At 47.7% G+C, this 13117-nt stretch overlaps 1 protein-coding gene across 2 annotated transcripts; it reads right to left on the bottom strand.

Moving 5' to 3' along the window:
• Positions 1-1113: 1113 nt before the first annotated feature.
• FAM180B (family with sequence similarity 180 member B) lies at positions 1114-9220 on the bottom strand. Of its 2 annotated transcripts, XM_073348341.1 has the most exons (4): positions 8167-9220; positions 7642-7753; positions 5201-5280; positions 1114-2321 (listed from the first exon to the last, which is right to left on the bottom strand). In XM_073348341.1, exons 2-4 carry the CDS (start codon positions 7727-7729, stop codon positions 1878-1880), a joined length of 612 nt encoding a protein of 203 aa, XP_073204442.1. In that variant the 5' UTR covers positions 7730-7753; positions 8167-9220; the 3' UTR covers positions 1114-1877. The 2 variants fall into 2 exon arrangements, with proteins under 2 accessions (XP_073204442.1, XP_073204443.1); XM_073348342.2 differs by lacking the exon at positions 8167-9220 and having other exon boundaries at positions 7642-7918.
• Between the last annotated feature and the right edge of the window lie 3897 nt (positions 9221-13117).

The raw sequence follows: 13117 nt of genomic DNA, 5'->3' as shown, positions 1-13117 counted from the left end.
GTAAAACTGTAACTCTGACCTTTAAAATCATTCTCTGTGCCCCAAAACCTACATCTTGCTTCTGGGCCTCTCATTATTGGGTTACTGCTTTTCATCTCCATCTGTCAGATAATGAGAGCGAAAAATATAAACTAGGTCAAAAGTTAATTGTTGCTGTTGGGAATGTCATTCTCTACATGCATTTCTGAAAGTGGCTCCTCTGTGGAAGTTGTGAGTCTAGTGTAGGGGTGGGCAAACTTTTTGGCCCGAGGGCCACATTAGGGTTGCAAAACTGTATGGAGGGCTGGGTAGGGAAGGCTGTGCCTCCCGAAACAGCCTGGCCCCCGCCCCCCCATCTGCTCCCTCCCACTTCCCGCCCCGTAACTACCCCCCTCAAAACCCCCGAGCCATCCAACCCGCCTGCTCCTTGTCCCTTGACCGCCCCCTCCTGAGACCCCCTGACCCTAACCGTCCCCCCAGGACCCCACCCCCATCCAACTTCCTGTCCCCTGACCGCCAGCCCCCGCCCCCTCCCCCGCCCAGAACCTCCACCCCATCCAACTGCCCCCTGCTCCTTGTCCCCTGACTGCCCCCTGGGACTTCCTGCCCCTTATCCAACCCCCGGACCCCGATCCCAGCCCCCTTACCATGCCGCTCAGAGCAGAATGTCTGGCAGCCGCGCCGCCTGGCCGAAGCCAGACACGCTGCTGTGCTGCCCTGCAGGAGTGCGCAGCCCTGCCACCCGGAGTGCTGGCTGTCGGGGACGGGGGACAGCGTGGGAGGAGCCAGCGGCTAGCCTCCCCAGTGCAAAGCTCGGGGGCCGGGCAGGACAGTCCTACGGTCCGGATGTGGCCCACAGGCCACAGTTTGCCCACCTCTGGTCTAGTGAAACTGTGTGGGAAGTATGACCCTAACCAGCAAAGCGCAGGCTGTAGAAGCTCAGGGTTAGTGCATCTACAGTGTAAATGGGAGCCCCAGCACAAACCAAGAAACCAATAAAACTCACCTGGACTAACTGAATTTATGTTGCTAATACCATGCTGCAAGGAGTATGACAAAGAAGCATAATTGAGCTCTACATTGATTGAATTCCTGATTATAAAGATAATGATTGCACATATACAGTATTGTTCCAATTACTTTATTTGTAAAGTGCCACAGATGTACAAGAAGACTCTCTAGAAGAGGTAAAATCTGATGAACAAATAACTGGATCCCTACCCTCAAAAGTTTAGTAGATGAGATACAAGCAAATGCCCACTCTGTATTAATACAAAATGGGGAACGATATCTATACCAGAAGGGTTCATGGAATCAGTACATTTTCAGGAGTTTTTGGAAGGAAATGGGTGCACATTACTTGGGAAACTGTTCCAGGCACCTGGCATGGGATGACATAAAATGAGTCAGAACTTAATATGAATCACCACAGAGTGTAGCCACCTATGAAGTGGAACACAGCAGCTGTATAAACAGCACAACTATGCTATACAGTGAGTTATTGTAGTAAAGGAAAAATACTATATCCAACTGCAACCACAGGGAATTTAGGGAGGCAAAATGGAATTACCTGAAATGGAATTCAGCCATTACAGGCTAATACCTGGACTTCTGCAAAAAGTGCTGTGACATCTCTAATGGCCATCAGTGATCAAGGCAGAAGTGCATCTCAGAAGTGTGTCTTCTATGGAGATCCTAAAAAGACATCCCAGGCTTTGTTTCACATTTAAAGATGGGGCAATAGCTGGTTGGATAAATGCCTAGAATGTTGCCAGTACAATACAGAAAGCAAAAGAGGAAGAATGGTGGCACTTCCGCACATTAACCAGCATAATCTGGGATGACTGGCAGCACTCATAATAATAAGAATGCAATTAAATCTCCTCATGTCAACCTCCTTACTCAGTGCCTCTCTTCATCATGGCCAGGCTGGAATGATAAGACTTTTTCAGTGAGGTTAAATAAAAAGGCTTCTCCTTCCAGGGCCAGGAAGTCAGGAGAGTGGAATTTGCAGGGCAGAATCCCTTGCAGAGATCATGGAGGATTTCATCAACTAGCTGAGAAAAGAAACTGATCCAGAGATTTTTGTCCAGGCCCTGAATTGAGCGAATCTGATAAGCGCAGTAAACGCTGGTGAAGAGAAGCTGATCAAACTCTACTAGACTCAGAGGGGCATCTGCCTGTGAAAGATGTTTCAGTTGCTCCTTGATCCCTTCTGATGTCTTGGGAACCTGGTGCTGGAAGATCTGGAGAAATCGCTTTGCTGGGCGCAGAGAGGCCAGTTCCTCATCCTGCAGCCTGATTGTCTTGTTAGCCTCAATCTCCAGTCCTTCCCAGAGCAACTGAAAGAGAAGGGCACTATGAGAGCAGGAAGTCTAGGGCCAACCACTGTCCCGCAATTGAGGGTCCCCTGCAGGGATTATGAAGAGATCTGCCACCCCTAGCAAATCCAGGATTGTATAAAGGAGGTCGGGGAGGGGGATGTGTGGGGTATGCAGTACAATAGGCAAAGATTATTGCTAAAGGTAAAACCATGGACATTTGAACAAACAAATTATATTTTGTTTTCAGGCTCCAGCATGTCTGTCTCCCACCCTATCCTTGACCTCCCCAACCAGTTCCTCTCATCTGCCCTGTTCTTCCTTTCTGATCCCATAGTTCCCCTGCCTCCTATGGTGCTCTTCTCTTGCCTCCCCTCCCCACATTCCCCTATACCCAACAACATCTCTGTCCAGCCTGTACATGTCTGACTCCTTCTTGGTCTCTCTTCCAGGCTTCTACATTAACCTCTTTATCCCCCTCCCTCACTCCTCACTTCATTTGCTCCTCATAGCAGCCTGCCTGATCATATTACCCAAGGATAGCCTGGCTTCCAAACCATTCAAAATAATGGGAGAGGGTGGCTAATTTTATTATGAGGGGAGAAGGGAAATCACAGAGAAGTTATTGCTAGGATCCTGAGCAGCTTAAAACCAGCCCCCAGAATCATGAGTCAGGGTAGTATCACAAGGGCTGGCCATGCTTTAGCCCCATCTGACATCTTTGGGCAGCAACTCCTCTTACCTCCCTCTGAGGGCCAGCTCTCCTCCCTCCTTCCCTAACTTGCTCCCTGAAGTTCCCTGTTTCTGTCTCTTGCAGGGCACTTCTCTGTGTTCGACAGGGGCAAAGACCATTTTTTTCATATGGGGGAGCCAGAGAGAAAAAAACACTGTGACAGTTGAATATTGCTTTCATGAGTTTTGTAGCGACTAAATTTGTCCACTGTTAATAAGCTTCTGTTCCAAATTCAGCGTTGCCTTTGTTAATGTAATCCCTACATTTGGGGGTGGGAGATGGCTGCCTCTCCTCAAACCTCCAGTTGTCTACATCCCTGTTCCATGTGTCCTCCTCCTCCCCCACTTTGTATCTGGCCTTTCCCCTCAGCTTCGGGGAAGCCAGGCAGCATCTGCTGCTTTCTCCTACGTCGGGCGCAGCAGGCACCCAGCTGTTAGCCCCTGGATGTTCTTTCTGTTGTAGCTGTGTCCTCTCTCCCCGGGCAGAGTTCACATCTCCCTGCCTGTCCCCCGTCCTCGGGAGCAGAACAGCAGGGCAGGGCGCATCACGCGGGCCTGGGCCCCTGCCCCCGCCGGCTCTCTGGCAGAGAGGAACAGGCAGCACAGGGCTAAGCACCCTGATCCAAGCTACGTCCTCGCTGCGGGCGCGGGGTAGGGTGACCAGACGTCCCGGTAAAATCAGGACTGTCCCGAGTTTTAGGTCTTCGTCCCGCGTCCCGACCGATGCACAGTCGGGGCACCATTTGTCCCGATATCGCGGCTTTGGCCGCTCCGGCGTGTTTTGTTTTGCTTCGCCAACTCCAGCCGCTTTTTTTTTTTTTTTTTTTTTTTTGCGCTTCCCCCCATGTGTCCCGTTATTTTCTCTGTTGAATCTGGTCACCCTGGGGGAGAGGGGGGGATCCTCGCGATCTGAGCTGCCCAGTGCCCCAAGTCCCGGTGGGAGTCTGCACTTCGCTACAGCAGTGCCCGGCGCAGGCCAGCCCCGAGGTTGGTGACCGCCCTTTGGGACAATCGTCGCTGGAAATACAGTGCAGCTCGCGGCAGCTCTGAGCGCCCTCGCGCTCCCTGCGCGCTGCCCAGGCCCAGGCTCTACCCAGCGGCCGCCCGCCCGCGGCGCGTTTATTCATCCAGCCACCATCAGCAGGATCAGCCCAAAGGCGCCACCTTGTGGGACGTGTTGTGACGACAAGAAGCTTTGCTTTTGTGTACACCTTATGAGATAGGCAAGGAAGGGGAGGTAACGGCTTTTATTGGACCAACTTCTTCTGGGGAGAGGGGCCCGAAGAAAACTCTGTGTGAATTAAAAGATATTAGCTCCCCCTTCCCCCCCCCTTGTCTCTATAATATCCTGGGACCAACTCTGGTTCCTGCAACCCTGGGTATCCCCTATTGTCCCATCAAGAAGTTCAAGGACTGGGCTGACCAGGAAGCCAGAACTCTCAGGTAAGTCTACCCCTTAACCCTGGCACCAAGCTGGCTACCTTCTGTCCTTGCTCAGGGGGCTTCTTCCTATCTGCTTTCTCGCAGTTCATTTGAATAAGCACTGCTACTGCAGAATGACCTGTCCCATTCACTTATCACCCCCCTAAACATGTCATAATTAAACCTTCCTTCCTCAGAGCATAAGCCAACCAGTAACTACAGGGGTTAAGGAAAGTTATTCCATAATTATCCGTTGTGGGGTTTCCTCTGAAGCATTTGGTGCTGGCTACCAACAGAGACAGGGTGCTGGACTAGTTGGACCTCACTCGTCTCGTTCAATATGGCAGTGACTTTGCCGAGATGTACACTAAGGCATCTTCCAGAGCAGTGGCTCTCAAACTTTTGTACTGGTGACCCCTTTCACAGAGCAAGCCGCTGAGTGCGACCCTCCCTTATAAATTAAACACACTTTTTTATATATTTAACACCATTATAAATGCTGAAGGCAAAGCGGGATTTGGGGTGGAGGTTGACAGCTCGCAACCTCCCATGTAATGACCCTGCAACCCCCTGAGGGGTCCTGACCCCCAGTTTGAGAACCCCTGTTCTAGAGTCTCCTGAAATAGAAAAGCAATGAGAACTAGCGGAACATTTGGGTGTTTAAAGCTGGACTGGGCAGAGTCTCCCGACAGGAGCTCACACACTCTCATCCTTTCCCACAAGCTCCACAGCATAACCCAAATAACCTCTAGCATGACGTTGGCATCCTCCAGATTGTTATGAAACACATTCACATCAGCATGGTCCTCGGTGTGAAGCTGCCCATCTGGAAAACATTAAAGAGCCACAGAGCTTCAGAGAGCAACAGCTTAGCGCACCCTTCCTATTGAGTCTCAGTAACCATGTCTGTCTGTCTATCTTTGATATTTCTGAGGTGCCTATGCCTGTGGTATTTAAAGGTATAAATATACAGCAGCTGTATATTTATACAGGTGTAATTCTCAGCATGTGTAGACATACAGCTGATAGCTCTCCTGGAGCTAGTGCTTAAAAATAGCAGCATGGCTGCAGCAGCTCAGGCTAGCCATCCCTGATACTGCCAGAGCCACACAGCTACTTTTAGACACTAGCTTGAACAAAGCTAACATGTTTATGTCTACCCCCCGCCTCCCCGGGAATTACACCTCCCAGCTGCTGTGTAGATGTACCTTAAGTGCCAAATAGTCTAACCGTTGGATTTGGGGGAGCAGAATTGGGGTTTTATCAGGGAGATAAAGCAAGTTCAAGAAAGGAAAAGGAAGGTTTCAGGACATTGACCCCTTCCTTACTCCTAGCCAGTATCATTCTGGACCTGCGATGTTAGCGAGCAAAAGTATCTGCTTTGGTAAGCCTGTGGGAAAACCCTCCATGCTGGGATTTGTATCTGTCCCATTTGGTCTGAGAAAGATTCTGAATCGATCTCCTTCCATGACTGTTTTGTAGCATCAGCCTCCAGGAATTCATATTGTGCAGTGAAATGATTAACCATTAGGAGACCAGCTAATTCCTGGATGGATGTCACCTGGGGATTTAAGCTGAGGGAGGTTAATGCTGCATCAGGGAGGGAGAGTTTCTGACCACTGGAAGGTAGCACTAAACTAGGATTCTGAGGCACAGCCCTCCCTCTTCTCTTGGCCTGTGTGCTAATGTATACTAACTCCCCTTCTACCAGTTCCAGACTCCTTCAGGCCAGGGAGGAGGAAGCAGGATCACATTGGGTGGGTCAGGATTAGGAGACAACCAGCATGGAACACAGAATTTCTGTGTGCAGAAAAGCAGTGCTGGCAGCAGGAGATAGGGAATGGGAGGCTGGCTGTCTTTTTGGGCGGGGAGGGAATCTTCTGGTTCTCATGTGAGGAGAAAGGAGGCAGAGCTGATGTTGGGTAAACTAGTCATAAGTACTCAGCATATCTTTCTGTGGGATCTGAAGTGTTAAAATTAGCAGGTGCACATAACAAACAGAAATGTGATTTAATCTTTTAGTTGTATGGTGCTGCTATCAAAACCAGCTTCCAACTTTCCATTCTGGAGGAAAGCTCCCCCTGGGGATGGTAGGAGCTGTTCAGAGATGGATACTGCTTTCCCTTCTGCCTGAGGAAAGGTTCATTTCTCTGCACAGCTGCAGGCTGCCTGATCAAAGCCAGATGTGCTTTCAGAATGTTAGCTGGGATTTGAGCTGCTGTTTCCGTCTCCTCGGTGCACATTCCAGCAAGGCTTGTAGCTCAGGTAAAGATACTGCACCCTCTAAGAGCTGCTTTTCTAGACTTCTAGTGGCTACTTGATTCCCATTTCACCTTCTGCCTATTCTGATCACAGCTAAATGCACAGATCTCTATAGTTGGGGACATCCAGCCAACTGCAGGGTTTCAATGAACCAACAGAATAACCCCCTAATCACTCTTACTAATATTTTAAAAATACATTCCAGTGTCAGTGTAGAAGGTAGAGTAAAACATACATAAATAAAACATAACAAGAAATGTATGAAAATAATTGGCCCAATGTTCTTCAGAAATAGAAGCTCTTCTCACAAGAAGAAAAGGAGTACTTGTGGCACCTTAGAGACTAACCAATTTATTTGAGCATGAGCTTTCGTGAGCTACAGCTCACTTCATCGGATGCATACTGTGGAAACTTCTCACAAGGTTTCCCTCACAGTCTTTTCTAATCAACAGCCTTGTAAAGGCACCTGGAAAAACTTTCTTCAGCAGGGGCTGAAGGAGTCTGTCCTTCTGCCTCCAAGAGTTATGGCAGGTCAGCCTCACACTAACTGGCAGTGGGTCTCTCACCCGGGGACAGCTGGGTATTTCATAGGAAACAATTCAGCAGGTGACCCTCTGATTTTGAAAGATGTAGTGTCAACAAAGACTGTAAGGGCATAAAAGGCATTTGGGGGGACAAATAAGTAGTATAAATAAATAGTAGAGCACTCTCAAACTTCTCTGGAGACAAACTCTGCCATCCCTCTTCCCTCAGTCAGAATAGAGTCCAACATGGAGCACAATTCATTTGCTCTCTCACAGAAAGTTGTCAGGACAGCCAGCCCACCGGCCTATTTGGGGAATTAGGTAAAATCCAGCACCAGTGGAACTGCCCAAACACATTTGTTTTGCAGAGCAGCCTCCTCCCTTGCAGGTGCACCTCCTACCTGTCTGCCTCCAGGATCCAGCAAACACATAGAAGACCAGTGCTGTCCACAGCCAGGCTCTGAGCTGCGGCTGGAGCAGGAGTGCCATGGCAGATAAGGGTCCCCACCTGTTCTGTAGATAAATGTCTTGGGTGAAGGGAGAGCTGTTTACTGTGGCTTCTCTCCTCCCTTTGTCTGATCACAGCAGCCTCTGCTGGAATGGATCCTCCCTTCTCCCTCTCCCTGACTCCAGTCCTGGGAAGGGCCTGCTGTTGAATTCTCTGTTCCCAAAGGGTATTTTCCATTGCAATCTGGAAACTTTAAGACTTTGTTGTTTAGTTTTTGGCAAAATTCTTAAAGCCTCTTTTCCAAATTCTGATTTTTTCCCACCTAAGTATTTTAATGGGAAGTTTCTAATTCCAAGGGATTTTCCATTTAAACACATGACAAACTGGAGTTTAATCTAATTTCACTGTAGAGTGTAGATACCCTCCCCCCAGATGTTTCTCCTAAGCTCCTTGGCTTTCTTTTAAATTTTCCACTTACTGAGTTTGGAATTTCAAAAACAATCTTGAAATGTCACAGCAGGATGGGGCTGGCAGCCTGTATAGGCTCCGCAGCAGGACAACAGCATCCAAGATATACAGGCCGACAAAGGAAAGGTCATTCTTTCAACTGTAGAAACCTCCCTGGAGGGAAAGTTTAGTACAATGATCTGTCAGACAACAAAGACAAAAGCCAATCAGCCTTCAGGTTTCAGAGTAACAGCCATGTTAGTCTGTATTTGCAAAAAGAAAAGGAGTACTTAGAATCATAGAATATCAGGGTTGGAAGGGACCCCTGAAGGTCATCTAGTCCAACCCCCTGCTCGAAGCAGGACCAATTCCCAGTTAAATCATCCCAGCCAGGGCTTTGTCAAGCCTGACCTTAAAAACCTCTAAGGAAGGAGATTCTACCACCTCCCTAGGTAACACATTCCAGTGTTTCACCACCCTCTTAGTGAAAAAGTTTTTCCTAATATCCAATCTAAACCTCCCCCGCTGCAACTTGAGACCATTACTCCTCGTTCTGTCATCTGCTACCATTGAGAACAGTCTAGAGCCATCCTCTTTGGAACCCCCTTTCAGGTAGTTGAAAGCAGCTATCAAATCCCCCCTCATTCTTCTCTTCTGCAGGCTAAACAATCCCAGCTCCCTCAGCCTCTCCTCATAAGTCATGTGTTCTAGACCCCTAATCATTTTTGTTGCCCTTCGCTGGACTCTCTCCAATTTATCCACATCCTTCTTGTAGTGTGGGGCCCAAAACTGGACACAGTACTCCAGATGAGGCCTCACCAATGTTGAATAGAGGGGAACGATCACGTCCCTCGATCTGCTCGCTATGCCCCTACTTATACTTGTGGCACCTTAGAGACTAACCAATTTATTTGAGCATGAGCTTTCGTGAGCTACAGCTCACTTCATCGGATACATACCGTGGAAACTGCAGCAGACATTATATACACACAGAGATCATGAAACAATACCTCCTCCCACCCCACTGTCCTGCTGGTAATAGCTTATCTAAAGTGATCATCAAGTTGGGCCATTTCCAGCACAAATCCAGGTTTTCTCACCCCCCCCCCCAACACTAACTTACTCTCCTGCTGGTAATAGCCCATCCAAAGTGACAACTCTCTTCACAATGTGTATGATAATCAAGGTGGGCCATTTCCTGCACAAATCCAGGTTCTCTCACCCCCTCACTCCCCTCCAAAAACCACACACACAAACTCACTCTCCTGCTGGTAATAGCTTATCCAAAGTGACCACTCTCCCTACAATATGCATGATAATCAAGGTGGGCCATTTCCAGCACAAATCCAAGTTTTCTCACCCCACCCCCACCGCCATACACACACAAATTCACTCTCCTGCTGGTAATAGCTCATCCAAAGTGACCACTCTCCCTACAATGTGCATGGTAATCAAGGTGAGCCATTTCCAGCACAAATCCAGGCTCTCTCACCCTCCCCCCCGCTTTTCCCGGGGACACACACACACACACACACAAACTCACTCTCCTGCTGGCAATAGCTCATCCAAACTTACCACTCTCCAAGTTTAACCAGAACGTCTGGGGGGGGGGGGTAGGAAAAAACAAGGGGAAATAGGCTACCTTGCATAATGACTTAGCCACTCCCAGTCTCTATTTAAGCCTAAATTAATAGTATCCAATTTGCAAATGAATTCTAATTCAGCAGTTTCTCGCTGGAGTCTGGATTTGAAGTTTTTTTGTTTTAAGATAGCGACCTTCATGTCTGTGATTGCGTGACCAGAGAGATTGAAGTGTTCTCCGACTGGTTTATGAATGTTATAATTCTTGACATCTGATTTGTGTCCATTTATTCTTTTACGTAGAGACTGTCCAGTTTGACCAATGTAAATGGCAGAGGGGCATTGCTGGCACATGATGGCATATATCACATTGGTGGATGTGCAGGTGAACGAGCCTCTGATAGTGTGGCTGATGTTATTAGGCCCTGTGATGGTGTCCCCTGAATAGATATGTGGGCACAGTAGGCAACGGGCTTTGTTGCAAGGATAAGTTCCTGGGTTAGTGGTTCTGTTGTGTGGTCTGTGGTTGTTGGTGAGTATTTGCTTCAGGTTGCGGGGCTGTCTGTAGGCAAGGACTGGCCTGTCTCCCAAGATTTGTGAGAGTGTTGGGTCATCCTTCAGGATAGGTTGTAGATCCTTGATGATGCGTTGGAGGGGTTTTAGTTGGGGGCTGAAGGTGACGGCTAGTGGCGTTCTGTTATTTTCTTTGTTAGGCATGTCCTGTAGTAGGTGACTTCTGGGAACTCTTCTGGCTCTATCAATCTGTTTCTTCACTTCCGCAGGTGGGTATTGTAGTTGTAAGAAAGCTTGACAGAGATCTTGTAGGTGTTTGTCTCTGTCTGAGGGGTTGGAGCAGTTTCCACGGTATGCATCCGATGAAGTGAGCTGTAGCTCACGAAAGCTCATGCTCATGCTCAAATAAATTGGTTAATCAGCCTTCAGTTAACTCACTGTCCACTTGTGTGATTGACTTCTTCATCTCAATAAACAATACCAGCCTTGAGTTTTGTAGTTATATATACACAAAATCCCACCTAGATCACTCCCCAGCTATTACCAGGTCTCTACCCCTGTGCACCCCTGACAGCCTCTTTCCTCATTTACAATCCCACTCATGCTAAGGCTCTGTGACCTCTGGAAAAAAACAAACAAACCTAGGTTAGGAAGACAGGAGGTAGAACTGAAGTATACACCTTTTTAGCAGGAGGACAGAAGATTCCACTCTGATGTATATGCTGCCACCAGAATCAGTTAGACTATTGTACTGAGGCTCAGAGCTAATGCTCTGGCTGGTGGTTTGGGTCTGAGCATGTAGCACAGGGCCTTATGCAGCTGCATGGGCCTAGGGCTGCCACTGGCAGTTAATATGGTTGCATTAGCTACAAAGGAGATACCACCCAATGGAAGAGGTATTTGTGATCCACAGAAAGTCCAGTGGCTTAGGAATAGGGAGGCTCTGAATCTCTCTCCTAAGGGAAACTGTTTTTGCCTATAGTTTGGCTAGAAAAGGAGGCTGTATTTTTACAATAGCCCTGGATTTCTGAAGTCAGGCTACTCTTCCTCACTTGCTTCAGATCCAGTTACTCCTTGTTAAACCCTTTAATCTAGGATGGGATCTCTCAACCATTTTTGAAGAGTGAACATTGTAGTAGAGATTGTCTTGAGCATACCTCCCCTTCTCCCCTTTGCCATTACATCCTCTGCTTGCAATAACTACAGCAGTTGCTGGCATACAAAATTAGTGTTAGGAAAATATTTAGGTGATTTTAATGCAATTTAGCACTGGGGTGGAAGTTGGCAGTATGTGATCAGGCAGTTACCTGTGGAGCACCAGCAAATTCTCCACGTATCGGTTTGAGAACCACTGCCGCAGGAGGGTATTTAGTTATAATTTATATTTTTTTCTTTGTTGATTTTAAGGCAGAAACTCAGGTAAAGCTATCAGCATTCTCTGGCTGCTCCTCTTCTGTGCATCTGTAAGTAGATCAGATCACTGCACTGGGCCTTGCTCTGCTAATTCATGCTAGCATTTGTCAGGGTCAGTAGCAATCCCAAAGCATTTCAAACAGCTGCTGTGAGGAAAGTTGGTCTGTTCCTCCAGTGGGATCTACCAGTCCCTACCAGTCAGGGCTCTGAAGACACCTGAGCATGGACAACTTTGGGTTCATGCTCTCCATTGGAGGAAAAAAATGTACATTTCCCACAGAACTTGAAATATTTCAAGGCAATGCAAATCCATCTCTCATTGGTCCAGCCAACATTAGGTCATGACTCCTCTCCCTTATTGTTACATACTACCCCTTCCAGCTCCACCAGCACTTTAGTCACTAGTCTGAGCAGCACTAAGTGAGGCCTTGTAATCTCCAAGGATAGCATGGATGAGTGAGTAGGCTGCAGCTACAGGCATGGTTTTACACTGTTATAAAGCCCCAGCTTTCTCTCACCAGAAAGAATTTGGCCCCAGTCATAACCCTAGTTTCCTCAGTAAATACTCTGGATAAGATTAAACTCGATAAGTTTATGGAGGAGATGGTATGATGGGATAACATGATTCTGGTAATTAATTGATCTTTAAATATTCATGGTAAATAGGCCCAATGGCCTGTGATGGGATGTTAGATGAGGTGGGATCTGAGTTACTACAGAAAATTCTTTCCTGGGTATCTGGCTGGTGAATCTTGCCCATATGCTCAGAGTTTAGCTGATCGCCATATTTGGTGTCAGGAAGGAATCTTCCTCCAGGGCAGATTGGAAGAGGCCCTGGAGATTTTTCGCCTTCCCCTGTAGCATGGGTTACTTGCCGGAGGATTCTCTGCTCCTTGAAGTCTTTAAACCACGATTTGAGGACTTGAATAGCTCAGACATAGGTGAGAGGTTTTTCGCAGGACCGGGTGGGTGAGATTCTGTGGCCTGTGTTGTACAGGACTCAATAATGGTCCCTTCTGACCTTAGTATCTATGAATCTGTGGGTAGCCAAGACCTTGTCCTTAAGCCAAGTGCTGTGCTCTGACTCCATTAGGACAGTGGTTTGGACTCTACCACCACTTCCTTTAGCAGTCCTAGCATTGTGTCTTAGCTTGGCAGGGCCCTGCACTTCTTGCCCATCTCACTCAAGTTCCCCACTCACGCAAGAGTTTTCCTTCTGTTTCAGTGACCATCCCTCATTTTTCTGGCTTATCACAGTCACATTATCAAAAGGCTACATGTACTATGGTTCATGGTACTATGCCCCAAGCAACTTTGTGGGGTTGCAGCAGGGAGCATGCTTTATGAAGTTCTATCTGCAATAATGGATAAACTGCCAAAACTACTATTTCTAGCACAATACATGCTGTCCCATAGCTTTCTATATTCCCACCAAACAATAGCACCAGGTCATGTTTTATAGGTCATGTTTCTAG

The sequence above is a fragment of the Lepidochelys kempii genome, chromosome 6, assembly GCF_965140285.1.
Source record: "Lepidochelys kempii isolate rLepKem1 chromosome 6, rLepKem1.hap1, whole genome shotgun sequence".
Classification (NCBI taxonomy): domain Eukaryota; kingdom Metazoa; phylum Chordata; order Testudines; family Cheloniidae; genus Lepidochelys; species Lepidochelys kempii.
Note: the sequence above shows the minus strand (reverse complement) of the source record. Positions and strands in the feature narration are given on the sequence as shown.